This window comes from Enhydra lutris, unplaced genomic scaffold (genome assembly GCF_002288905.1).
Source record: "Enhydra lutris kenyoni isolate GAN:26980312 unplaced genomic scaffold, ASM228890v2 scaffoldscaffold24, whole genome shotgun sequence".
Classification (NCBI taxonomy): Eukaryota; Metazoa; Chordata; class Mammalia; order Carnivora; family Mustelidae; genus Enhydra; species Enhydra lutris.
In genome coordinates this window covers 12,310,801-12,336,065 of record NW_019154108.1, presented here as the reverse complement: position 1 = coordinate 12,336,065, position 25,265 = coordinate 12,310,801, and the positions used below count along the sequence as shown (strand labels likewise).

The window sequence follows — 25,265 nt, the reverse complement described above, 5'->3', positions numbered from 1 at the left end:
TCAGGTGTGCCCCCGCATCCCCACGGCTAGGTAAGAGCAGGTCAGGCCCCAGCGCGCGCCACTTACAGGCCCTGCCAGCCCTGCCCCAGGTGGGGCGGGGCTGGCGCCGTGGGCGGGACCCGGCTGGGACGGGGGCGGGACCTGGGCGGGGCCGGGGCGGGGTCTGCGCCGGCGCGGGGGTCCGGGAGGGACCGGCGCTCGGCCAGCGGCGTAAACACCGCCGCAGCGTCGCGGCGGAGCAGGTGAGCCGGCTGGTCCGGAGCGTGCGGGCGGGGCTTGGTCTCCCGCAGCGACCCGCGAGCGGGGTGCTGGCCCCCCGCAAGCCCCTCATCGCGGCGGGTCGCGGCCCGTTCCCCGGCGCGGGGCTGCGGTCCCTGTGCGCGCCTGTCCGGCCCCTGCGGCCGGCGCAGGGGCGGAAAGGGGAGCTCGCGGGGAAGCGGCGGGGGCTGACCAGGACCTCGGGGATGGAAGGAGTGCGGGGAGCGGCCCCCAGGCCTGGGCCTGCGCGGGGCTGTGTCCGCCTCCCCGCGGCCCGAGCCCGCTGGTGGTAGGCGCGGTGCGGCCCGCTGGAGGGCCGGGCATTTAAAGAAGCAGCGCACGTGGGTCTGGGAGGCGCGGGCACGGCGTCCTCCCCGCGCTGGGGCCGCCTTGGCTCCCGGGCGGATGGGCCTTGGAAGCAGGGGGTAGGCGAGGGTCTGACTGCCAGGGTTGGGAACCGACCGCAGATCGGGCCTGGAGCCGGCGATTTCGCTATCAACGGTGCTTGGCCGTTTTACAGCGGTGGGGAGACTCCCAGAATCAAGCTTTTGAAGCTGAAGAAAACTGAAACAGAGGCCAGTCCCCACCCCACATTTTATTCATGAAGAAACTCAGCCCACAGAGGTAACGCAGCTGTCCAAGGCCACCCAGATGGGATAGAGCAGAGCCAGGCTCAGAACCCGCAAAGGGGGGAATCTGCTTTCCAGCCCTGGCACCAGACCTCAGCCCTTGGGGAGTAGGATGAAATGCTTCTGTCTGCTGAATTAATGAGTATTTCCTTTTTGAGGAATGAGCTGTGGGTTCGTGGACTAGCGGCGTCCCCATTTACAGATGGAGAACCTGAGAGGATCCCCTCCAGAGCAGTTGCAGAGCCACCCTAATGGTCAGCCTGGGCTTTGGGGCGGGAGGGACAGTAACTTGATCAGGACCGACCCTGGCTTCTGGTGTGGTGCCCTTGATGTCCATTCTGTAGACACCTGAGCCTCCAGTGCTTTCAGCAGTAATTAAAGGCTATGGATAAGCTGCTTCAGGTGTGGGAGCCTCAGGGGGCCCTCTGCCTGAAGGTAGCTGTGTGGGAGCGGGCAAGTGTGTCAGCAGCTGTGTTTTCTGGAGCCGGCTGGTGAAGGGGCAGGGGTCCTGGGGCCAGCTCGGAGCTGCAGCCTCGGGCAGACAGGCAGGCTGGCGGTCCAGATTCCTTCCTGGGGTGGAAGGAAGGAGGCTTTAGGTTTAGGGCTGGAAGTGGGGGGCTTGGAGGAACATTTGCTGCAGAGTGGGCAAGAAGTCATTTCAGGATTTCAGGGAAAATTCTGCATGGTTAGGTGTCCAGGTGGCTGTGCGCCAAGTCTAGGGTCTTGGTGCATGCAGCGGGCAGGGGGCTGGATGACATGAATGCCCTGTTCCTGTCTATCGGAGAAGGAGCAGCCTAAGAAAGTACCTGGCTCCACTCGCGTACCTGGAGGTCTGGGGTGTGTTGCCAGGCCTGTCACCTGCCCCTCAGCACCTCGACGGCTGCTCCCAGTCCCACCGCACACACGGGTTTGCCAAACAGGAGGCCTCCCCTCCCTTGGCCTCTGAGTTATTTTTCATTTTTATTTTTTAAGGTTTTATTTATTTGAGTAATCACTATACCCGACGTGGGGCTTGCACTCACAACCTGGGATGAAGAGTCGCATGTTCATCCTACTGAGCGGGCTGGGCGCCACAGGCACTACTGAGGGTGAACTTGAAGAGTGTCATACACAGTGTCTCTCTACAGCTGCAGCCACACAAAAGTAGCTAGTATTTTTACCCACTACAGTAATGGGAAACTGAGGCTCAGGGGGTTAAGCCACTTGTCCTATTAGGTGCCTTTGGTGACTAGAGCACCAGGATTTGAACCCAGCTGGCTGGGTCTTAATCTTTTGAGTTTTTGCAGAGGGAGGCCTCCCACATTTGCTCCCTACCTGTGTCCCTGCCCTACTCCTGGACATTTCTGTGTGCTCTCCGTTAGTAGCTACCTGACAAAGCAATAAAAATAATAATTTTTAAAAGATTTTATTTATTAGAGAGCATGAGAGCATGAGTGGGGGGAGGGGCGCAGGGAGAGGGAGAAGCAGGCTTTCCGCTGAGGGGGGAGCCTGACATGGGACTCAAAGATCCCGGGACCCTGAGATCATGACCTGAGCTGAAGTCAGACACTCAACCCGCTGAGCCACCCAGGTGCCCCCAAATAATTTTTTCTAAAGAGACCAAAGCAGTGTGTGTGGGTAGATCACATGCGTGTTTCTACTGAAGATATCTTTGGCTGGTTTACAGCTCTTGCTTTGAGTTTGGCGCGTTGTTTAGTTGGGGAATGGCAAGACAACCAGTGTTTCTGCAAGTATTCCCACCTGTCCCCCGACTCCAGTGGCTGCGGGGAGGGCCGGTGGAGGGGATGTCAGGGCTCTGAGGCTGGCGGAGGCTTCCCCCGGCCAGGGCCTGGGAGGGGAGCTTGATCGGGGCCTCAAGCCTTGTGTAACCAGTGTTGACCTCCAGGCCGGGAGGTTGCGAGGCTGCCGTGGTAAAGTCTGGGGAAAGACCAGATGTCAGGGACATCAACCTTGTCCAGCTTCTTCATTGCCTGGAAGAATGGGTTGCTCGTTCACCTTTGCTGCAGTATGGTCTTCTGGAGCACAGGAAGAAAAATGGAAAGGGTGCTCACCTTTCTTCTGTACCTTAACCAGAAAATCTGTGGCTTTATAGAGATAAAGATAATACATGTTTAGGAACTGTTTTTTAAAAGGTCCTCCCTTTGCTCTCAGCTCAAAGATAACCCCCGTCAGCATACGCTTCCTTACAGCAGTGCACGCACATACATAGAATTCTTTATGAAAGTGTCGGAGGCAGGAAGCTGGGCGTGAAGTTTTGTATCCTTTTTTTTTCTGTGAACGTTCCATCTTCAGAATGTTCCCTTCATGAGTATTCTTGCATATAGAGAACGTGAGCGTGTCATTATTGATCTGACTAGTGCGTAGCAGGACACTTTACCACCCTGAACCCACCCAGAGAAGCAGCATGCAGACTCCAGCCCCCTCCCCACCATGTGGAGCCCTAGTAGCAGACAGACGGAAGGCAGAGCAGCCCCCAAGCAGGAGTGAGGGGCTGGGGGCAGGAGAGAGAGGAGTGAAGCCCTGATCAGGAGGCGTTTGTAATTCTAAGACCTCTTGTCTGTGTTTTGGAGAAGACATTTATTAAAGACATGCCTCCTAAGGATGAGAGTGCCCCCAGAGAGCCCCCCTGGGGTGCTGTGCCGTGCCTGTGTGTGACCATGGCCCTGGGCCACTCAGAGTGTGCGAGTCTCAGGCGTTACTCTGGGTGAGCGGGGCAGTTGGCCGACCTGAACTGCCGCCAAGGTTTTGGCCCCTCTGGGCTCCAGTTTCCTTAACTACAAACTAGGGCACTGACCAGATGGCCTTTAAGGTCTGTGCCAGCTCTGGCGTCTGTCCTCTGGATGTGCGCTCGCCTTTGACAAAGCGCTTATGTTGCCAGAGGGCTGGGGCTAGGTGGAAGCCGTGTCTCCCCGGGGCCTGGGTGAGGGGTGACCTTGGCCGCTGAACTCTCGTGTCTAGTGGTTTAGCGCACGTGCTACTTTCCAAGGGGGCATCAACAGCTTCGCTCCCGTCCCGCTGTATTGCTGCCTATGTTCCGTCTGCACGGTAACTGCTATTTCCCAACACCTGCTCTGTGCCGGACACTTTACACATTATCCCTCGTTTTCACAGGACTCTTGCAAGGTGTGTCCCTTCTGCTCCTTTCCAGATGAGTCCATCGATTGTCTCGGGCCACGCAGCCAGGGAGCGTGTTCGAGTTCCACAGCTAGGTGGTTGGATCGCTGCTTCTCGCTTAAAAAGAGCCCTTTTATCCTGGGCCCTCCTTGAAGGTGGCGTGTTAGGGCCACGGCCTCTGCCGCTTTTCCCAAACTGCCCCCTCTCCAGGTTACTTCAGGACATGAGGGAGGTCTGCCTGCGCTCTGGGCACTTTTGAGTATAAGATGGCAGACATTGGTAGATGGAGAGCCTGGGTCCCCCTGGGGCCTCTGGTCTGGGAGGGTGGAGCAGCCCTCTTCAGGGAGGCGCTCTGGCCAAGGCTGCCTCCCTGGGTTGGGGAGAACCGTCTGGTGAATGATGGTGCATCCTGGTTTGGGCTGAGGTGGACAGAGAGAGGGATGAATACCAACCAGGACCAAATACAAGTTTGGCTGCCCTGGGCCCGGGGAGACAGGGAGGCACGGGAATTCCCAAGGGAAGTTTGTCCCTTGCAAACCACTCCCAGGTATGAGGGAGGCGGTGAGAACCTCCCGGGAGCCCAGCGGGGTATGGGTGACCCTAGGGAGGGGTCTGTGCAAACCTGAGCCACCCCCTTTGAAAGTGAGGGCTCCCGGTTCAATTCGGCCTGCTGCAGGACCCTGACCTTCCTCTGTCGCCCCTCCTGTTTGAGGTAAATGCAGTAACTCCCACTTTGCTTCTGGAGGAGTGATTTACATCTTTTTCCAAGGAGGAGCTCTCGGTTACTATGGCGTTTTACAGTCTGTCTCTGGAATGAGAAGGTCAAGGAAAATGGGTCACGGGGTTTCCTTAATAACCGCAGGAGCTGCTGACACAGGCATTCTGGGGGAATTCTCTGGGTTGGACTCACCGGGTTTGGCTAATTCAGCTTTTCGATCTCATTCAGCTGATTAATGGGAGGAAGTGGTGGCTTCTCTGGCTGTGTGGGTTTTGCACCTAACGCAAGCCAGGCAGCCCGCAGTCCCTGGGAAGGGCCGCCCCTCCTCCTGTAGGCCGTTGGAGGCTTCCTCGGCCCCCTCCCAGCTGGAGGAGGGCTGGTTGCTATGTGGTTGGTAGGACCTGCCAGGGGGTGGCAGTGAGAGCCTCTGCGCCCCCCCCCCGCCCGCCCCAGTCCTCCTCCCACGGGCGATCCTGACGTCACTGTCGCCCTGATGTGGACAAATATCGAGTAAGATTGTTGATCCGCATCCATCTGGGGGGTGGTTTTCCCCTCCCGAGATTTCGGAGTGCCGTCAGGCTTCGGTTCCAACCTGGAAGCAAGAGGAGTACTTCCCAGCTGCTCTGCTCTCCAGGAGCCAGGTAAAAAGAGGGGCCGCGTGTCCACCTGTCCCCCTCCCCCCACCAATCCCATGAGGGCACGCAGGAGTGGCAGGATGGGAAGGAACTCTGCCTCTGTGTTGATATTCCATATTTTCCTTTACAAAATTAATGTCTTGGGGTGCCTGGGTGGCTCAGTCTATCAGGCATCTGACTCTCAGTCTCAGCTCTGGTCTTGATCCCAGGGTTGTGAGTTCAAGCCCTGGTCTACATGCTGGAGCCTACTTAAAAAAAAAAAAAAAAAAAGAATGGCTAAAAAAAAAAAAAAAAAAAAAGACAACAGGCACAATCCGTGTTTATAATAGAAGGTTTGAGAAATGCAGGAAAATGTGAAAAAATGGCCCACAGTCTCAGCATTCAGAGGTTAACTGCATTTGGTGTTTTGTGATCTGCCTTGCCAGCCCTTCATATACCGACATTTTCGAAGAATGCTCAGCTGGTCGTGAATGTGAACGTTTAAATCCATTACGTTGAACACTGGACGTGTCCTAGGCCAGAGTCAGGGATTTCAGTAATTTGCACTTTTTGGACCATCGTAAACAACCGCAGCAAACGTGTTTATGAAAGTCTTTTATTATTTTCTTAGGGCAGATTCCAAGAAGTAGCAGTTCAGGATCCAAAGGTACGAATGTTTTGAAAGCTTCCCCTGTTAACGGCCTTCAGAAAGGTTGGTGGTGCTGGACCATGGAGACCTAGTTTTTCCACGTCCTCGGCAGTGGTGGGCATTACTTGGGGACCCTCTGCATCTGGGAGCTGCCTTCTCCCCCTGCAGCTTTCCTGGTGGGAAGAGAGAGCCTCGGGGCTCTCTGAGCAGAGAGGGTTTCAGGAGAAGGCGCGTTCTTTTTTCACTCCCAGATCCAGTGAGCAAGTAGTGCTGAGCAGGCCAGGGGATAGGGGCTGGATTGTAACAGGAGTCCTAGAGTCCTGAGCTGGGGGCCTGGCGGCTGGCTGGGCTTGGGTTCCAGAGCTGGGCAGCCCCAGGAGAGACTCTTAGCTGAGGGCCATCTCAGGGTGCAGAGCCGTGGACCTTTGGTCAGAATGGAGCTGGGGATCCGCGCTCACGAAGTGGTCTAGCATAGCATTCAGGACAGCAGACCGTGACTGCCTGGATACAAGGGTGACTTTGGGCCTATCACACTGCAGACCTGTCTCCCCATCTGTAAAATGGGCAGGAACAGCAGCACCCAGCTCCGCTGTCACGGCATGTGGTGCGTGCTTGGGGCTCAGGGGTGGTGGCCCAACAGCCCCGCCCCAGGTGGCCTGGACCCTTGAGAAACAGCGTGTTAAGGGACCCAGTCTTTTCTGAGTACTCAGTCCCCTGTCAGGTGTTCAGGGGTCTGAAGGCTCCTCACCTGTCCCTGTGCAGTCAGCAAGCCCAGAGGTGTGGGATTGGAGAGAGCCCGTGTTCTGACAGTGTTGGCGGCTGGCAGCCACAACCCACTTGGGGCCTGCCATCCAGGGTCCTGGGAGTCTTGGGCCCTGCATCAGGGCAGGCTTGGGAGGAATCTGCCCAGAGAACCTTTGTTTTCAGGCGAGGAGGCCATGCCTGAATTAGCTCTGACAGTCTTTCTTCAAGCTCACCTTGCCAGGCGTCCTTTGGGGACACCAGGGAAACACCGCAAGGCAGAAGTGGCCTCTGGGGACTGTCTTGTTAGCTGCTGGCAAGTGGCTGAAGAAATGGAAATTGGAAGGACTGGTCCCCTCCTCTGTGTCCCCACTCTCCCCCGTGGCTCCCCTTCTTTCAAGAAGCATCTGCGCTCCCTGTTTGTCCATTCCCCTCTTGCTTGTCATTGGGAGCCTGGCGGGGAGAGGGAGGGGGCTGCAGCCGTGAGGCTTCCCATCCTGGGACCTGGATCTATTCCTCCAGTCACTGTGGAGATCACCTGCAGGCATCCCAGGGGCCTGAGAGGGAGAGAAGAGGGGTCCTAACTACACTATTAATTCCTACCCCCAGCAGAAGTGGCGTGCTAGAAAACAAGGTGTTGAGAGAGCCCCCCCATAGTTTCAGGTCCCCTCAGACTGGGCTCCCTCAGGTTCACTGTGCCGGGTCCCGGGTCTGGCTGCCCTCCTGTGGCATTGAGCTGAGGCTGATGCTGGGGGGCTTGCAGCAAAGAGGGAGGAGCCCCCTCCCCTCGTTCTGTTCACACCCCTCTTCTGTCCGGAAGCCTTGGCTGGCCCCTCCCTTCGGGACTCAGCCCTTACTCCTCCCTTGGGGTGAAGGGTGGTTGTGGCCTTCTGGGGCCTCCAGACTTCCTGCTACCTGCTAGGCCCCACACTCCAGCGGCAGGTCTGGGAGGTCCCCCATCCCACACATCTTTCTGCCAGGATGCCCTGCCTCCCCCCGTCTCCACCTGGGAAGCTGTTCCTGGCCTTCATCCTTCCGAATCCTTGAGACCTGGGACCCCCCAACAACTGGACCCAAGCGCTGGCGGACTCCTCCTCTTGACCTTAACTGCAGGAGGTCGGGCCTCGTCCCTGTTCTGGCACTTGTCTTCTCTCTTCCTCTGCTGGTCCTCCTGCTCTTATCTTTCTGTTTTATTACTAGAGTGTAATTAACAGGCTCTGCCGTATTACTCTCTGGTGTGCAGGTTTCCCAGCATGCATCACAAGAAGCGTCTCTTCTTCCCCTCCACCTGTGGGCCCCTCTCCCTGCTCCGGAAACCACCCTGTGGGTCTCTGTTTAGGGACCTGTTTCTTTGTGTGCTGCGTGGTTTTGTTTCTTGAATTCTGCCTGTGAGTGACGTCATCTGGTATTTCTCTTTCGACTCCTGCTCTGCTCTGTCTGCCCTGCATCAGGGGAGCTGGTTCATTTTTTTTTTTTTTTTAAGATTTTATTTATTTGAGAGAGAAGGAGAGAGGAAACATGAGTGGGGGGAAGGATAGAAGGAGACAGAGCAGCACACTCTGTGCCAAGCAAGGAGCCTGATGTGGGGCTCGATCCCAGGACCCCGGGATCATGACCCAAGCCAAAGGCAGATGCTTAACCAACTTGAGCCCCCCTCCCGGAGCTGCTTCATTTTGAGGCCCCTGTGAGACTGACCGGGAGCCTTTTGTCAAAGGTCCTAATCCGTGAGGTAAGCAGATGCAGGCTCTGCCTTTGGCCTGCAGTTGGGGGGGGTGGGGGTGAGGGAGGTCCACTCAGGAGTAACCCTGGCCACAGCCTGGGCTGCAGGCCCTGTCAGGGTGAGCAGAGCTAGCTGGCGAGAGAAGGAACCTGCCTGCTTCCCTTGGAAGTCACACGCTCCGGCGGGAGCTGACGTGGGAGCAGGCATTCAGCAGACGCCAAGCCTGGTCCTCTCTCCCCAGTGCCCCGTAGCTCAGCCCCGAGGGCCTCTGGGAGGCATTGGGGGGAGAGTAGGCCTGCCCGGGAAGCTGGCAGGGACAGTGAGGTCCGCCAGGCGTTGTCAGAAGCTCTTCCAGGCCCTTCTGCTGCCCTAGCTTCCTTGAGCTGCTGCTGGAAGGACACTGCGCTTGGGTCAGCACCGTGGAGCTGGGGGCGAGCCTCCCTGCGGTTCAGACCCTTCAGCCTGGCCTTCCCGGTGGGTCCCGCAGCTGTACTTTCCTACTAGACACACACAGACCCCACCTCTCCTGGTCTCGCTGCTCCCCTGCACCCCAGACTCCTTGACCCTTTTTAACCCATCTCACCCCTTCTCACTCAGCAAGTTCTTGGAGCAGACTCTGTCTTTCCCCTGAGATGCTTGTCCCCTGCCCACGGCTTTGTGCCTGGCTGTCGTCCTGGATTCTGACCTGTTTCACCCCCACATCCAGAGTGGATGGGTGTCCTCCCAATGCCTCCCTCACTGGCGTCCAGCCTGTTGCCCCCGAGGCAGAGCCTGTCCCCCTCCCACGGTTGTCTTCAGGAACAAGAAGCTCCCTTTCTGTCTCCAGGGTTGCCGAATATCCTAACACAGTTCGGGAGGCCCTCCCATCGCCACAGCCCCCCGCCCGCCCCAATAGCACCAGGCCCCACCTGGAGTGTCTGTTCTTCATGCCCTCTGCCCTTTCCTCCCACCTGGAAAATTCTGTCTCTGTCAGGGGTGGTATCTTCTCTAGAAAACATTCTTGATCTCAGAGAGTGACCCCCCGTCGTGTTTCTGTACCTCTTGGTGAACACTTAGATTGCATAATTGGTCACATGGGATGGTTGCTGGTCTGTTGTTTTTTTTTATTTATTTTTTATTTTTTTGGAAGATTTTATTTATTTATTTGTGAGAAAGAATGAGTGAGCGTGAGCAGGGGGGAGAGGGAGAAGCAGGCTCTGCACTGAGCAGGGAGGCCAACTCGATCCCAGGACCCTGGGATCATGACCTGAGCATTAGGCAGACAGACATTTCACCGACTGAGCCACCCAGAGGTGTGTCTCTCGCTCTTTCTCTCTATCTCTCTCTTTCTTTCTTTCTTTCTTTCTTTTTTTTTTAAGGACAAATGTATTTCTTGCTCATCTTCCTATCCCCAGAGCCCAGTGTGGTCGTTGTCCCACCACAGGCACGCGACAGATGTTTGTTGATTGAATGAATGACCGCGCTGACCGTTGGGAGTAGCCACGACTTTTCTAGTCGGGCCTCTCTCCGGTGGCCTGGGTCTCCTCGGCCGTTCCTTCTGGTGGCTGCTGTAGAGGCAACTCCTCTTGTTTTCCAGCAGCCACTCGACCCAAGCATCCTGGGTGGTTGTCAGGCAAGACCTGTGGCCGGGTCTTCAGGCCGCCTCTGTCCACCACCTCAGTCCTCTGCTGCCTTTGCCTTGCAGGAAGATGGACAGAGGTACCCTGTGCTCCTTTCTCTAGGCGCTTCCCGAGGCAGGGCCATGCTCACGTTCATGGCCTCTGACAGTGAGGAGGAAGTGTGTGACGAGAGGACATCCCTGATGTCGGCGGAGAGCCCCCCGCCGCGCTGCTGCGAGGAGGCCCGGCAGGGCCTGGAGGACAGAGAGAGCGCTGCCCAGTGGGTAGGTTCCTGCCGGCGGTCAGAGGCACCAGGCTCCTGGCCCTCATGGATGGAACCCAGGCACGCCCTGATGTGGGAGGGAGGGGAAAGTAGAGGTGAGAATCGGACCCCCAGGGTAGGTCCCCCAGGGTGGGCAGCGGGTCCCGGTCAGTGAGGGCTCTGGATTGGACAGCATGTCTGCAGTCTGCTGCGGACGAAACAGTTCTGTCCCCAGCCCCCGCGGGCTCGCCTTTCTGGCACAAGTGCCATGCAGCGGGATGCTGGGAGGGGAGCCCAGGCCTGGGGTGGCAGGGCAAGCACCATGGAGGGTTGGCGGCCAGACCCAGGAGCCATGGGATGAGCATCTACCTCAGTCATATGTGACGGTTGGGTTGGCTGCACTTAGAGACAATGGAAGTCTCCCTCTCACTGTTCTGGAGGCTGGGAAGTGCGAGCTCAAGGGGCCGACAGATCCAGCCCTTTCTGGGTCTTCTGTCCGGGTTCTTCTGGGTCTTCTTCTGGGTCTTCTGTCCGGGTCCTCATGTGATGGGCCAGCCAGGGAGCTCTCTGGGGCCCATTAATTTTATTTTATTTCTTTAGTTTCAGAGGTAGAGGTCAATGACTCATCTGTCTTATAAAACACCCAGTGCGCATTATGTCACGTGACCTCCTTAATGCCCGTCCCCCAGCCGCCCCATCCCTCCATGCCCTCGCCTCCAGCAACCCCGAGTTTCTTTTCCTATGATTAAGAAGATTCTCCTGTGGTTTGCTTCCCTCTCTGATTTTGTCTTGTTTTATTTTCCCTCCTTCCCCTATCTTCCTCTGTTTTGTTTCTTAAATTCCACATATGAGAGAGATCATATGATAGTTGTCCTTCTCTGATTGACTTATTTCGCTTAGCATCCTATCCTCTAGTTCCATCCGTGTTATTGTAAAGGGCAAGATTTCGTTCTTTTTGATGGCTGAGTAATATTCCATTGTAGATTTATACCACCTCTTCTTTATCCATCCGTCGGTGGGCATCTGGGCTCTTTCCGTAGTTTGGCTGTTGTGGACATTGCTGCTATAAACATCGGGGTACAGGTGTCTGGGGCCCATTTGTAAGGGCACTCATCCCATCAGGAGGGCTCCACCCTCACGACTCAGTCCCCTCGCAAAGACCCCCCCCACCTTCACATTCCATCACATTGGGGGTTAGGGTCCAATGTGTGAATTTGGGGGGCACGCAGACATTCCGATCTTATCTCTGCAGGACATGAGGTTAAAACATCATAAGTCGGGGTGCCCTGGGCGGAGAGTCACCTAGCCTTACTACCTCCCACCCCGGCAAGGCAAAATAGCATCTGGTGTTGCCCGAAACCCCAGCTCCATTTTGCCCGTTAGAGTATTTAAAACCTTTCATGGGGAATTTTTCCTGCCAGCCAGCCTTAGTCCCCGTTGCTGAAATTAGAGCTCGTTTCTCCCGTCCTCTGAATTCCCAGTGAGCTGGTCTCTTGTTTCTTCAGCTTAACGCCACCATCAGCCACTCCTAACACCTCCCTTGCACTTTTCTTTTTCTTAGCTGAGAATCTCGCTTGGAATTCTCTCTGCAAAGAACCAGTATTGAAGCAACGGTCCTTTTGAATGTGTGTTTTGCTTGGCTATGGTTCTGGAGGTTCATGTAATTAACGAGGCAGCGAGTGACCCTAAATTGGCGCGATTCCCAAACAGAAATTCTTGCAGATGGGTTTGGGGCAGCAGGTGCTGGGGTCCTGCCCTCCCACCCTCCCAGAACACGGACCCACCCCACCAGGAGTTTGGTGCCAGTTAGCCCATCAGAATCTGGTTCGTGGCTTCCAGTTCTCCATGCCAGTTTTGCACATGTCAGGGGAGTTCCAAGCAATTTGTTCCTCTGCAAACCCCCAGTGTCTTACAGTCAGAGGGTCCTCATGGGTGCTGAGTCTTCTAGTGAGTGTAATCTGTCTTCCTCTTCTGTCACCTGGCCAGTCTCCTCCCAAATCCATGTGGCTCCTTGAACAGAACTGAGTGGCATCTGAATCCCTGAATGGAGGGAGGGGGAGATCCCTAGATGCGCTCCAGGCTCCTGAGCCACACGTCCCGGGCCTGCAAGCTGCCCTCTCCTGTGGCTGCTGTGGCCCCTTCCCGCATTTGCGGTGGCGTGTGCCAGCTCTGAAGCGTCTCCGGCCGATCTCGTAAATGTTTCCAGTGCCCTGCCATCCCAGCCCTGCAGCATCTAGACCGCAGCCCCCTAGGCTGGTTCTTCCGTCTGGAAAGCAACACTCAAACTGCACTCTTCCAGTTCCAAAATACCTGTGCCCGGCACCGCAGAGCCCACCACGGGGGCGTGCCATGGCCCTCACCGAGCGGTTTTCCGCAGAGAAGCCAGGATAGCGAGGAGGACCTCGACGAGGATGCAGACCGCTACATGTGCAGTGGGGTCCCCGGGCAGCCATCGGGCCTGGAGGAGGAGCTGACCCTCAAATATGGGGCAAAGCACGTGATCATGCTGTTTGTGCCTGTGACGCTTTGCATGGTTGTGGTGGTGGCTACCATCAAGTCCGTGCGCTTCTACACAGAGAAGAACGGCCAGCTGTAAGCTGGGGAGCAGGGCAGGGTCGGGGGGAGGGTCTTGGCACCCGCAGCTCCACGCCAGGGGCCTGTGCAGAGCTGGGCTGAGAGCTGCCTGACTCCATGCTCTGCTCCGTCCACCGCCTCCCAGCGGTGTGACCTGCGCGGGCCCTTCCCTAACTGCTCTCTGCCTCGGTTTCCTTGTTTATATAATGGGTCTGACCCCAGGAGAACAGGGCGAGTTAGAACCGTGGCTGCTGCCACGTGGCAGAGGGCAGGCTCTGGGTGTGGGGTCCCGGGCACAGGGTGCCACCCCATGTGACCGAACAGCTGGTTTCCTCTCTGGGCTGCCCTCCTGCGGCCGGAAACCCACATGGGGCCAGGAGATTTCTTAGTTGGCTTCCAGCCCAGGGAGCGAGGTTTGGATCCCTGTAGCGGAAGGCAGCAGCACGGACAAGTGGGAAGCCCCCTCTGCTCCCTGGCCCGCTGCTCTGGGGCAGTTGCCTGCCTCTGACTACCTTCTCTGAACTTGGTTTCTAGTGTCTTTAGTTAGTTTCCTTTCCCTTTGGTTTGGTTTTTCTGAAGAAAGTGGCAGGCTTGTGCTGGGCCGGGCACAGAGCCGGTGGGAGGGGGCCCAGCAGACAGTGTTCAGCGAAGGTGAGTGCTCAGCAGGCAGGAAGTTCCCGCAGTCCAGGGCAGACAGGGTGGACAGGGCAGGGTCTAGGGCGCGGCCTCTCGCCTCTCTTGGTGCAGGTGCCCCTGCTGCTGGCCTGCCCTGGGTCGGGTATGGGTGTGGGGGTGTGCTGGGCGCCCTGGTCTGGAGAGGAGGGGAGAGCAGGAGAGCACCTCAGGGAGGGGGAGGCCTGCTGGGAGTTGCGGGGGGAGAGCACCTCAGGGAGGGGGAGGCCTGGTGGGAGTGGGGGGAAAGCACCTCGGGGAGAGGGAGGCCTTGGGGGGGTGTTTGGGGGAGGGGGAGGTGCGGGAGGGAGGCCTCAGGGAGGGCAGGCGAGCACCTTGGGGAGGGGGTGGCCTGGGGGGGCCCCTTCCTTTTCTGCTCAGAGCTCAGGCATCAGGCTAAGGCTGGGTGGCTCACGGGCAGGCCCTATGGAGCAGGCAGGGAGCAGAGTCTGCAGCCCGCCATCTCCCTCAGCATCTACACACCATTCACCGAGGACACGCCCTCTGTGGGCCAGCGCCTGCTCAACTCTGTCCTCAACACCCTCATCATGATCAGTGTCATCGTGGCCATGACCATCTTCCTGGTCGTGCTCTACAAGTACCGCTGCTACAAGGTAAGGGCCAGCCCTGCCCACTGTCCTGTCCTATCCGCCCTGCCCACTGCCCCGTCCTATCCGCCCTGCCCACTGTCCCATCTTGTCCATCCTGCCTGTTGCCCCGTCCTGTCTGCCCTGCCTGCTCCCCGCTGCCCTGTCCTGTCTGCTGCCCACTGTCCCATCCTGTCCATCCTGTCTGCTGCCCACTGTCCCATCCTGTCCATCCTGTCTGCTGCCCACTGCCCTGTTCTGTCTGCCCTGCCCGCTGCCCCGTCCCGTCCTCCCGGCCCCCTGCTGCTGCATACTTGCCAAGGCTCTTGCCCGAGAGGGAGCTGACACTGCTGTTAGACGTGCCCCCCCGGCCCCTACCCCCGTGGGGGTTCCCCGCTGCCCCTTCCTTGGAGCTTGTGCGGAACCCCGCCTGCCCCCGTCCCTCACTGTAGCATTCGCCACGCCCCTTCTCACGTTCGGGAGTTAATTTTATTTAGCTGCTGCTTCAGAAGAAACGAGATGTTCTGATTTAGGGTCCCTGTGCCCCACACTTCCCTGCAGGTTTACTTGACCTCCTTGTTTCCCTCTCAGCTGGCTATGCAGGTGCTGTGCTGAGGTCTCCGAGGCCTGGGGGACTGGCGGACCCTTAGCTGTGGCGAGGACCCTGGGAGCCCCGGGGGACCCCCTCCCTCGGCCCAAGCAGGGGCGTTGTCCCTCCCCAGGCAGGCCATGAGCTTTTGGATGTAGGTTTTAGGGTCTGAACCCGTGAGGCCTGAAAGAATGACACGCTGGGGGTGGCTGGTTGGAAGTGGTCCTCACACTGGCTGCCACCCTCTGGGTACAGGTGGGGAGCACAGACAAGGCTCAGCCCAAGGGCAGAAACCTGTCCCAGCCGGGATGACAGCAGGGGTGGACAACAGGAGGGCTGCTGCAAGTGCGGGGATGCCAAGGCTGACCGGTGAATGATGACTTATGGAAATAAGGCAGTTTTAAGTGGGGCTGGGAAGCATCATGGGGTTGTGTGGTCGGAGCAGAGGCCATGGGGCCTGTGAAAATAAGCCAGTCAGGGGCTACAGAAGGACAGCACTGCTGTGGTCAGCGGCTGTCAGGAGACTCGTCCCGGGACTGGCGGGAGGCAGATTGGCAAGGTGTCCTTACGGATTCTGTGACACTCAGGAGAGCAGTGGTGGTGGTCCTGGGGGGTGGAAGCGGCTGGAGCGAGGAGAGTCAGCCCATCCCAGAGGCAGCCAGGCCACCGCCTGCCTTCCAGGTAGACCAGGTTCCCACTGAGGTCCCCAATGGCTCAAGCAGGTGACTAATGAGGGGAGGCTGGTGGCAGTGACTCCACCGTGCCCCCGACAGCTGGCTAGGGGACTGGCTTAGGACCAGCCTGCAGTCATCTTTGATCTGCTTCTTTGGCCAGGACAGCAGGCACGTGTCTCTCTAAGGACCTGTGAGTAGACCCTCCGGTGGCAGGGCTGTTCCTGGGGTGACCAGAGAAAGCTCACTCAAAGACAGCCGTGACCACTTTAAGATAGCACCCCAGCGAGTCTCCCGTCACTTTGCCCTGACGTTCCCTTTCTCATACCTGTGACTACCTGACTACATGTATATACATTTACGAGGTGTGACCCTCACTTGGCGGGGGGGGTGGAGGGGGTCTCCAGTGCACCCACCCTCAGTGAGGGAACAGGGCTCTGATTGCTCCCACCTGATGGGTCCTGCTCCACGCCCTTGCCAGCGGACCCGGGGAAGACTCTGGATTTCTCTGCCCTCTTTATCAGTCACATGGCCACTCCGTACCTTCCAGCATGGTCATGGAGGAGCCCAACGGAGATTCTTGAAGCTTGGGCACCAGTCCCGGGAAGCTGGGGCCTGTGTCCATCCTGCCCATTTCTGTTGTCTAGTTCATCCATGGCTGGTTGATCATGTCCTCCCTGATGCTGCTGTTTCTCTTCACCTACATCTACCTCGGGTAAGTCACCCTCCCACCAGGCTCCAGACTCTGCCCTTGTCACTGCTCTGACCCGGTCCTTCCTCCCCTGGGCCCCGTGGCAGGCCACGCCTCCCTTTCTTGTTCCTGATTTAAAGGATCACAGTCCACATGGAGGGCAATATCTGTGAACCCAAGAGGGGTATAGACCCCTTAAGATTCACATTCTCATCTTTGGGCCGGGCTTAGGTGCTTGCTCGTCTGTGGGAAAAGTGATCTGCTCTGTTGCCTTTGATCTCGAATGGTGGCCTGACCCAGGAGAGACTGGAGAGACAGGAGGACCTTTCTCTTGGGCAGAGGGTCTTCTAGGTTGTGCCAGTGCAGGTTGACATGAACCAACCCAAGGATGAGACATTGGCACAGTCACCAGTTTGTTCCAGAAAATACTTGACATGGTTCATTGTAGGACCCACAGAACCGGGAAAAGGGGTGTTAGTGATGAAGCCAGAGGTCGGAAGGACCCAGCTGGGAGTTTAGTGGTTGAGGAGCAGGGAATGTTGAACTGTGTCTAGCTGGGGGGGTCTCACCTCTCCACTGACTTTCCCGCCCATGCTTGACTCTGGTCACACAGGGAAGTGCTCAAGACCTATAACGTGGCCATGGACTACCCCACCCTGTTCCTAACTGTCTGGAACTTTGGGGCGGTGGGCATGGTATGCATCCACTGGAAAGGCCCCCTCGTGCTGCAGCAGGCCTACCTCATCATGATCAGTGCGCTCATGGCCTTGGTGTTCATCAAGTACCTCCCAGAATGGTCTGCCTGGGTCATTCTGGGCGCCATCTCTGTGTACGGTAGGCAGACGCAGATGGGCTTTGAGCCTGGTGGTGGGCGGCGGGGGCCGTGTCCAGGGGTCGAGTCCTCTTCACTGGCGCCCACAGGTGGCAGGGGCTGAAAGGGGCCTCCCTCCCCGATGAATGCTGGACGGTCTCCCCTCTGAGAGGCTCACCTTTGTGAGACATGGGGGCTGTGGGGCCTGGGGCCGTGGGCGCACTCACTATTGTTTGCACGTCTGTGGAGTGCTCACACTGGTGAGTGCTGGACACACTAGGAGATCTGTTCAGAGCAGCCGTAGAGTCAGGCGCGGGGCCGTGAATCACGAACGCCCAGAACTGCTCATTAGCGGCTCAGTGACTAGGGTTCGTGTGATTCTCTTTCCCCATCACTTCCATTTTGAGGGTAGGGGATGGGAGGATCCAGACGACAAGCCCACCACTAGGGCCCTGAGCCACACGGCAGTTCCTTGTTTCCGGTCCGCCTGTTTAGACTCCGTTCTGGGCTTCAGCCGGTGTGGGTTCCCCAGGTCAGGGCTGGAAGCCGGCGGGTTGGGGCCAGGCACGCAGGACACACTTGGAGCCTCGCTCTGGGGCTCTGGGCTGCATTTGCCCCAGTGTTCGCGGGCCAGCTTCCCTCTCTGGGGGCTGCTTGGGAACACATGTCACGGGCCACATACCCTGATATCTTTGCTCTCCCAGATCTCGTGGCTGTGCTGTGCCCCAAAGGACCGCTGAGGATGCTGGTGGAGACCGCCCAGGAGAGGAACGAGCCCATATTTCCTGCCCTGATATACTCCTGTGAGTGACCCCTACATCTCCTCCCGAGGTCGAAACTGGGGGCTGCTTCCTGGCCACGGCTTTCAGAGTTCACTGGTCTAAGAGGAGGGGGTGGCCTTGGTGATCCCGGGGTGGCCTGCCTGCCAGGGACAAAGACTGGCTGGATCTTGGTTTCACACAGAAGATGCTGAGAGAGTTAGGGCTGCCCGGGGCTGCAGGGGACATGGTCCGCCCCCCACCTGTGGCCCGTCCAGCATCCGGTGGCGCGTGGTGGGCACTGCCCACGGCCGCCCGCTCGGCCCTCCACCCTCCTGAGAGGGTGCTTCGGAGAGGGGCTCTCGAGGGCGGGGGTCTGGGGGCGCAGGTGTACCTGCTCTTTGTTGGGCTTCCTCCACGGCTCCATGGCTGGTGGAAGTCTCTGAAGGGAAGGCACCCAGCGCTGCTGCTGGCTGCGGGGGCCGGACTGTAGGGAGTGCGTTTGACAGACGAGCATCAGACCCATACTCTGCAGCAAGCGCCGTGCTGGGCTTCCGAGGTGCTGCAGGAGAGAAGACCCACGTGGCCCCAGGCATGACGGGGCTCACAGCCCTGTGGTCCCGTTGCCCTCCCATCTGTTGGTGGGCGTGGCTGAGGAGTGAGCCCGAATGCCCGGGGCTCACCGTCTGCAGGTTCAGACCCGCCTCTGAGTGCTGGAGATCGTCTGCAGAGGCAGGAAGGAGCTTGGAGGGGGAGCCGTTGGCGGGGGGCCCACAGCCTAAAAGCAGGTTCGAGGCCACTTTGAGGAAGAGCAGAGACCACGTGTGGTGGGCTGAGATGGGGCTCTTACCTGTGTTCACCATCTCTGTGCTGTGGGGGAGCACACGTTCTTGGAGGGGAGACATGCTTGGTCAACAGATGAAGTGGCAGGGAGGCCGAGGACTTTGTTGGGGGGAGGGGTGCTGTTTTGTGTTTGGTGGTTGAGGACACCTCTGTCATAAGGTGACATTTGACCCGAGACTTGTGTTAGGAAGCCCAGGGCGCAGAGTTCCAGCAGAAGGCCCTGAGGTGGATACAGCCCAGTACTTGGGGAGCTGAAGCCATGGGGGGCAGAAGGGAGGAGGGGGCCCGTCCAGGGGCACTGGGGAGCCACTGGAGGGCAGAAGTGGGGAGGGAACAGGTGAGGGGGTGCAGGTCCAGGGACGGTGGGGAGCTGAGGCCAGTTGGGTGGAAGAGAAGGAGGAGGGGCAGGTCTGGAGGTACAGGTCTAGGTGCGCTGGGAGCCGAAGCTGGCAGGGGGCAGAAAGGAGGGGCAGGTCTGGGAGCACTGGGGAGCTAAAGCCAGTGGGGGGCAGAAGGGAGGAGAGGCAGGTGAGGGGGCACTGGGCCCTGCAGGCCATGGTGAGGACTCGGCTTTCACTCCTGAGTGTGCTTCATGCCCTGGAAGGCTTTGGATCAAGCTGACATGAATATTTTAGCAGGATCACTCAAGTTGCTGAGGGGAGAGGAAACAGCATGGTGGCAAGAGTGGGAGAGAAGCCAGTTTGGGGGTGACTAGCAGCCCAGGAGTGGGGGTGTACGGCTGTGGCCCCGGGAAGGACCACAAGGGTTCTGAAGATACTTTGGAGGCCAAATTGGCAGGATTTGCGATGTTGGGGTACAGACCAGGAGAAAGAGTCAAGAGCGTCCGTGTGTCTTGGGGTCTGAGCAACATCAGGGTTGGAGATGCCACACAGTGAGAGGGACAGGGTGGGGCCACCATGGCTGCCATGGCCATGTGGGGAATGTTCTAGACGAGGCACGCTCATGGGGCCGCCAGATGGAGACGTGGGGACACGTGTGCGATGGGAGGTGAGGCGAGAGTTTCCGGGCCAGAGAGAGACCAGTCAGTGCTCCCGTCCCGGCGATCCCACCCTGGACGGAAGCCAGGGGAACCGGACACGGGGTCTCCACACAGCTGTCCACACACCCGTGCCCGTAGCCGCATCGCACGTGGTCGCTGAGGGCTGCGGTCACGCCATGTCTGTCGACCGCCGGGCGGGTGAAGGACACTCGGCGAACGCACCGTGGAGCGTCGTTCAGTCCTGAGAAGGGACGTGTCCGGCCACGGGCCGCGTGGATGAGCCTGGAGGCCACCGCGCTGAGTGAGCGAAGCGTCATGGAGGGTCGGCACTGCCCCCCGTATGGGGCCTCGAGAGGACTCGGGAGCTAGAATGGGGGAGCGGTGGCGGGGGAGGGTAGTTTCAGGGCCGGAAGACAAGCGGTTCTGGAGCCTGTCTCCCAGCAACGTGGGTATAAAAAAAGCCCAGGAAGGGCACTGTATGCCCATATCTGTTGAGTCCGGGCCCCTCCCCCAGGGGCCCCCAAACAAGGGGTGTAGATGCATCCCCACTGGAGGTGACAGTCCTGTGCGGGCTTTTTGGGGATGCTGCCTTCCAGGCCCTGGGGGCAGCCTCACTCAGCAGCGCCTGACGCGCAACCTTTCTCCTTCTGTAGCCGCCATGGTGTGGACGGTGGGCATGGCCAAGCTGGACCCCTCCTCCCAGGGAGCCCTTCAGCTGCCCTACGACCCTGAGATGGGTGAGTGTCGGGGGCTGCCCTCTCTGGGGGGTGCAGAGCCGGGTGGGGCGGAAGGGAAAGCAACTCCTCCTGGACGGGCGCGTGCCGGGGACTGAGCGAGGTGGGGACATCCAGCTCCGCCCCCTTTCCTTGTGACACATAGCAGAGAGCTTTTCTGTGTGTCTCGGGGGGCGCTGACTGGTGGGTGAGGACTGGGGGAGCCCTGAGCTCAGAGAGCCCTCTGACTAGAGTTTTGTCTCTCTCCCTCGCCCCTGCCCCCACCTCACACCGTGACTGTTCTCGGTTCTCTTCGCGGACACCCAGAAGAGGACTCCTATGACAGTTTTGGGGAGCCCTCGTACCCGGAAGTCTTTGAGCCCCCCCTGCCTGGTTACCCAGGGGACGAGCTGGAGGAAGAGGAGGAAAGTAAGGTGCCCAGGCCCAGAGGGTCTGCGTGGGCCCAGGGGTGGGGGCAGGGGTGGAGCTGGGGCTCCCTGAAGTCAGGGAAGAGTGTGGGAGAGAAGCACCCCCCTCACGTCAGAGGTGGGCACAGAAGTTCCAGGACCAGCCTGCCAGAGGTGGTGTCTTGTTGGCTACGCCGGGCTGCGATGGGCGCTCTTCCCGCTTATCACACGGGAGCAGGCGTGGGTGGTGTCTGTACCGCGCTGGGTGCGAGCAGTAATCCAGGCCTGGCTCGGGTGTACCTGCCGTGGGCTCTGATCGCCCCCACTGGGCCCAGGAGGACCATGCGGGAGAACAAGGGGGCCAGAGCACAGTGACCCAGCTCCTTGACCTGGTCTCAGGCCCTGGGGAAGTTACCTGAGGGGCTTACTTCTGAGCTGAGCTCTAGGGGTTGAGCTCTGGGAGCAGGGGATGCAGGGGTGGGAGTTGGGGTACAGAGGCCAGGGGCCCACAGTCCAGGGTGAGTTAGAGGAAGGCCAGGAAGGAACCCTAGAACAGAGGTGCAGACATGGGACTGGGAGGCTCTTGGGCACTCAGAGGGCCTTCCAGATCGAAGTGGGGGGTTCCGGCCTGTGCACCATCCCCAGGGTGGGGGACCCCGGGGGGTTTTGAGTTTTGTGGGAGGAAGGACATGACCCAGTGGGGGCAGGGTTGTAGGTTGTGGAGAATTTATCCTAGTATGCACTTGTATGGCCTGTAGGAGGGCCCAGTGTATCTATGGGAGCACAGGGTATGGGTTCGGGGCTCAGGCAGGCTGGGCAGAACAGCCACTAACAGCGCTGCCCCACACTCAGGCCACCATGGGCTGTGGAACACAGGGTCCCATGTGCCACTCAGCACAAAGCAGGTGGGCTGCGTCTGTGTCCTGGTGGAAAGACTGTTTGCATCCCCCTTGGCCATGTGCTCTTGGACCTGTCGTCAAGGCCGTCTTCCACACAGGCCCTTCCCTGTCTCTCCCTGGGAGTCACTACCCAGTTCTGCCCCACTACCCCTCCAGTTGCAGTAGTCCCCTAGGATGACTCCGGGGGCCAGGAAAGTCCTGTACTTACAGTTTTATTGTAAGGGAGATAACTAAGGACCAGCCTTGCGAAGGGATGTGGAGGGCAGATGTGGGAGCTGTGGAGAGCTCTCTTCGGGAGGCATGAGGGCGGGTTACACACACACGCACACGCACACACACGCACACACACGCTGCCGCCGCCGCCGCCGCCACCACCACCACCCACCCCCCAGCACGTGGATACGTTCATCAGGCTTCAGGGATCAGAGTCTTACTGGGTTGCATTACATAGATGTGACTGAGTCCTCGCTCAGGGCCTGTTCTGTCCCCCCAGAGGCCAGCTGGGCCTAGTCCTGGCCCCCTTCTCACAAGGTCGGTCTTTCTGGTGGAGCAGCCCCTCCAGGTCCTGTCACTCAAGGGTTTAGGATTCTGGGTCTCCTGAGTAACAGATGCTCCCGTTACTTGGGAAATTCCGGGATGTAGCCTCCCTCCCAGGGACCAGGGACAAAGGCCAGAAAATTCTTCATGTCCCAGCAGCACTGGCCGGCTTGAGGAAGGAGGAGGGAGCCTCGGGGAGTGCCGGGAGCAGCTGTGGAGGGCCAGCCCTTGGGGGTTATGCCACACTCGTACTCGGGGTGCAGCTGAGACTCTGCCCTGGAGGCAGTGGGGAGCCCTTAGTGGCTTCTGGGCCTCGCATAGGCACAGGATGGGAGCATGGAGCTCATCTGAGATGTGACTGAGAGGGAAGGGCAGAGCCTCACAGTGGGGGTGGAAAAGCAGGGGGTGGGTATGAGCGAGAGGGACACTGACAGACCCCCGTAAGGGGCGTGGTGGAGACGGACAGACAGCAGAGGAAGGAAGGAAAGCAGGCTGCGAGAGGTGGTGAGCCGGAGGCCTGCTTCCTCTCTGGGGGCTGGAGCCAGCCTGCGGGGTTCTGGCCTGACCAGGGAGCCCCTGTGAGCCGTGGGAGGCAGCAGAGGGGCGGACAGGCAGCAGGCCTGTGTGGGCAGCCTCGTTAGGTAAACGTCTGCCGAGAGCCTTGGCCTCTAAAGGAGGACTCCGTGGGGCAGGCCCGCCTGAAGGAGACAAAGTCTTCTGTGCACTGTCAGTTCTCAGCTGATAACCGGAGATAAGCTAATTACCAAATAACGCTTATCTCTTGTCACCAGGAAGGGTCGCCCAAGGCACTCACCGCAGTGTTTGTGCTCTGGAGAGGAGTGAAATTAACCTCCCTAAAAAATATTTCTAAGTTAGCCCTAAATTTTACAGCCTCCCACCAACCCCTGCAAGTACGTTTTATTTGCTCTTTTAACTAAGTGTCAAGCACCAGTTTTACCCCAATTGTCAGAAATGCTAGCTTTTCACAGCCCGGCTGGCAGGTGGCCCCGCCCAGCGGCCCCTTTTTCCCCCTGGCCGCTGGTTTTCCACTGCAGCCAGTCCCTGCCCCAGAGGCCAGGTGAGGTGGGCTGGCAGCGACCCTGCCCTGGGTCTCAGACTCAGGACTCTGGTCCCAGGTCCCCTGGATCCCTTGGAGTAGGCAGAGCAGCTAGGCTGTGGGCTGGCCTCTGCCTTCACCCCTTCCTCTTGGGGCTCCCGACGCTGATGGGCTCGCTCTGTCTTCCCCGCACAGGGGGCGTGAAGCTCGGCCTGGGGGACTTCATCTTCTACAGCGTGCTGGTGGGCAAGGCGGCGGCCACGGGCAGCGGGGACTGGAACACCACGCTGGCATGCTTCGTGGCCATCCTCATTGTGAGTGGGCTGGGTGTACCCCTGCTCTGTCTCCCCGGTTTGGGGGGGAACCTAGATCCAAGGAGAGTTTCAGAGGCTGCTGTCCCTTGGAGGGGCAAGATGGTGGGGGCTGGGCAGGGCTGTGAGGAAGCCCCTCGAGATGAGACCAGGCTTATAGGAGGGTCTGGGCCAGGCAGGTGTGGCTGAGGGACTCCGGCATCATGGACCACACGTGGCCGCGCAGAGGCTTGGCCGACATTGTGTGCGGTCTCATGATGTCTGTGAGGCAGGGAGGGGGCCCTGACACTTTGAACCCCAGTGGTGACTCAGTTTGGCCAGACACCCATGTTGCGGGAAGTGCCCCAGGAGGACTGCATCTAAGGAGAGGAAGCTCCGAGCAGCATGTGCTCCACGTTCCAGCCCCTTGAAGCCGGGTGTCCGGGGCGTGTCAGGGATCGGGTAGTGGACCCCCAGACTGACCTGAAGCCCTGCCCTCCCCAGGGACAGGGCAGCTTTTCTAGTCCCCTGTCCCCTCCCTGCACCACTGCCCCCGTTGGCCAGGACAGAACGGGCGGCCACTTCCAAGGGGATGGGTCACACGGCATCTTTGGTTTCCTTGAGGTACTAACTGCTGAGAACCTCCCCGGCCTTTCCATGGAGCTTGTGCAGTTCTTTACAAATACATGTCCCTTAAGGAGAGGCCACCGGCCACTGGTCACACATGTCACCGCTGTTGCCAGATGGGGCGGTGGTCTGGGAGTCGGGAGGCTCCCACGAGAGCATGCAGGTGTTAGACGGGGTGAGCGCTCCCCCTCTGGCGCAGCACAGAGCTTCGAGAGGCCCCGGGAATATCAGGTGTCCAGGGCTGTTGTCCGACCCGTCCCTTGCTGACACCAAAGCCCGGGGGTTGGACCTCAGCTGCTGCCCGTCATCCACACCGGCGGTCACCACCCCCCTCCCCTCCGTGTCCTGCAGGGTTTGTGTCTGACCCTCCTGCTGCTTGCTGTGTTCAAGAAGGCACTGCCCGCCCTCCCCATCTCCATCACGTTTGGGCTCATCTTCTACTTCTCCACCGACAACCTGGTGCGTCCGTTCATGGACACCTTGGCTTCTCATCAGCTCTACATCTGACGGGGCCGGCAGCCATGGGAAGCTGTCGTGGGGGCCCTCACGTAGTTCTACACTCTAGTGCCATATATTTTTAAGACTTTTCTTTCCTTAAAAAAAAGAAAAAGAAAAGAAAAAAGTGTCGTGTTTACTTGGCGAAGAGGAAGAACCAACTTTCTGGTGCTAGTGGTTTTGTCACCTGACCATGGCTCACTGGCTGGAAGCACCGGGAGTTGGTTGGGGCGTGCCCTGGACCGCTGGGCCATGTGGGGAGGGTGTGGCGAGGTCGCCCACCCCATGCCACAGCCCAGGATGCTTCAAGAGCCAAGGCAAAGGAAGGGACCAGGAGCTCGTGCTCGGGATGGCACCTAGCACCTGCCCGCTCTGGCAGGAGAAGAAAGCCAGTTTGCCCTGAGTGTAATGTCCCCAACGCTTTGTCTGTGATGTCATCGTTATTTTACTACCTTTAGAAACCAAGTCCTGTTCTTGTTACAGCAGTTACTGCTGGGAAGTGGCTTAATATCAATAAATAGGTGAATCTTCCTGGAATGCTGGACTTGGGCATGTGTGTGAGTGTGGACCCTGCTCGCTGGATCTCGTGACCTCGCCTGGGAGGATGTGTGGGAGAGGATGGGGGAAGATTCACCCCACTGCAAAGGAGAGCGGTTCATACTCATGTCTGTCTGTAGTCTTTTCTCCAAGTCCAAGGCTTCCTGAGCGGGGCTGTGCAGAGCCAAGACAAGCAGTATCACT

At 58.8% G+C, this 25,265-nt stretch overlaps 1 protein-coding gene across 13 annotated transcripts; it reads left to right on the top strand.

The window, feature by feature from the left end:
- Nucleotides 1-212: 212 nt before the first annotated feature.
- LOC111150660 (presenilin 2) lies at nucleotides 213-24,633 on the top strand. Of its 13 annotated transcripts, XM_022508161.1 has the most exons (13): nucleotides 2,504-5,360; nucleotides 5,965-6,000; nucleotides 7,704-7,839; nucleotides 10,165-10,325; nucleotides 12,603-12,895; nucleotides 13,971-14,163; nucleotides 16,044-16,111; nucleotides 16,701-16,921; nucleotides 17,603-17,701; nucleotides 20,153-20,236; nucleotides 20,540-20,641; nucleotides 23,308-23,426; nucleotides 24,381-24,633. In XM_022508161.1, the coding sequence occupies exons 4-13, from the start codon at nucleotides 10,185-10,187 to the stop codon at nucleotides 24,534-24,536; spliced, it is 1,476 nt and encodes a 491-aa protein (XP_022363869.1). In that variant the 5' UTR covers nucleotides 2,504-5,360; nucleotides 5,965-6,000; nucleotides 7,704-7,839; nucleotides 10,165-10,184; the 3' UTR covers nucleotides 24,537-24,633. The 13 variants fall into 13 exon arrangements, with proteins under 13 accessions (XP_022363876.1, XP_022363874.1, XP_022363865.1 ...); XM_022508160.1 differs by lacking the exon at nucleotides 7,704-7,839; XM_022508168.1 differs by lacking the exons at nucleotides 2,504-5,360; nucleotides 5,965-6,000; nucleotides 7,704-7,839 and adding an exon at nucleotides 213-242 and having other exon boundaries at nucleotides 12,681-12,895; nucleotides 14,022-14,163.
- Nucleotides 24,634-25,265: the final 632 nt, after the last annotated feature.

Coding starts and splice junctions, on each gene's coding strand:
- LOC111150660 (XM_022508157.1), top strand. CDS start 1,090: ATGGAGAACCTGAGAGGATCCCCTCCAGAGCAGTTGCAGAGCCACCCT. Junction 10,326..12,602: donor GAGAGAGCGCTGCCCAGTGG/GTAGGTTCCTGC, acceptor GCACTCTTCCAG/TTCCAAAATACCTGTGCCCG. Junction 14,164..16,043: donor ACAAGTACCGCTGCTACAAG/GTAAGGGCCAGC, acceptor TCTGTTGTCTAG/TTCATCCATGGCTGGTTGAT.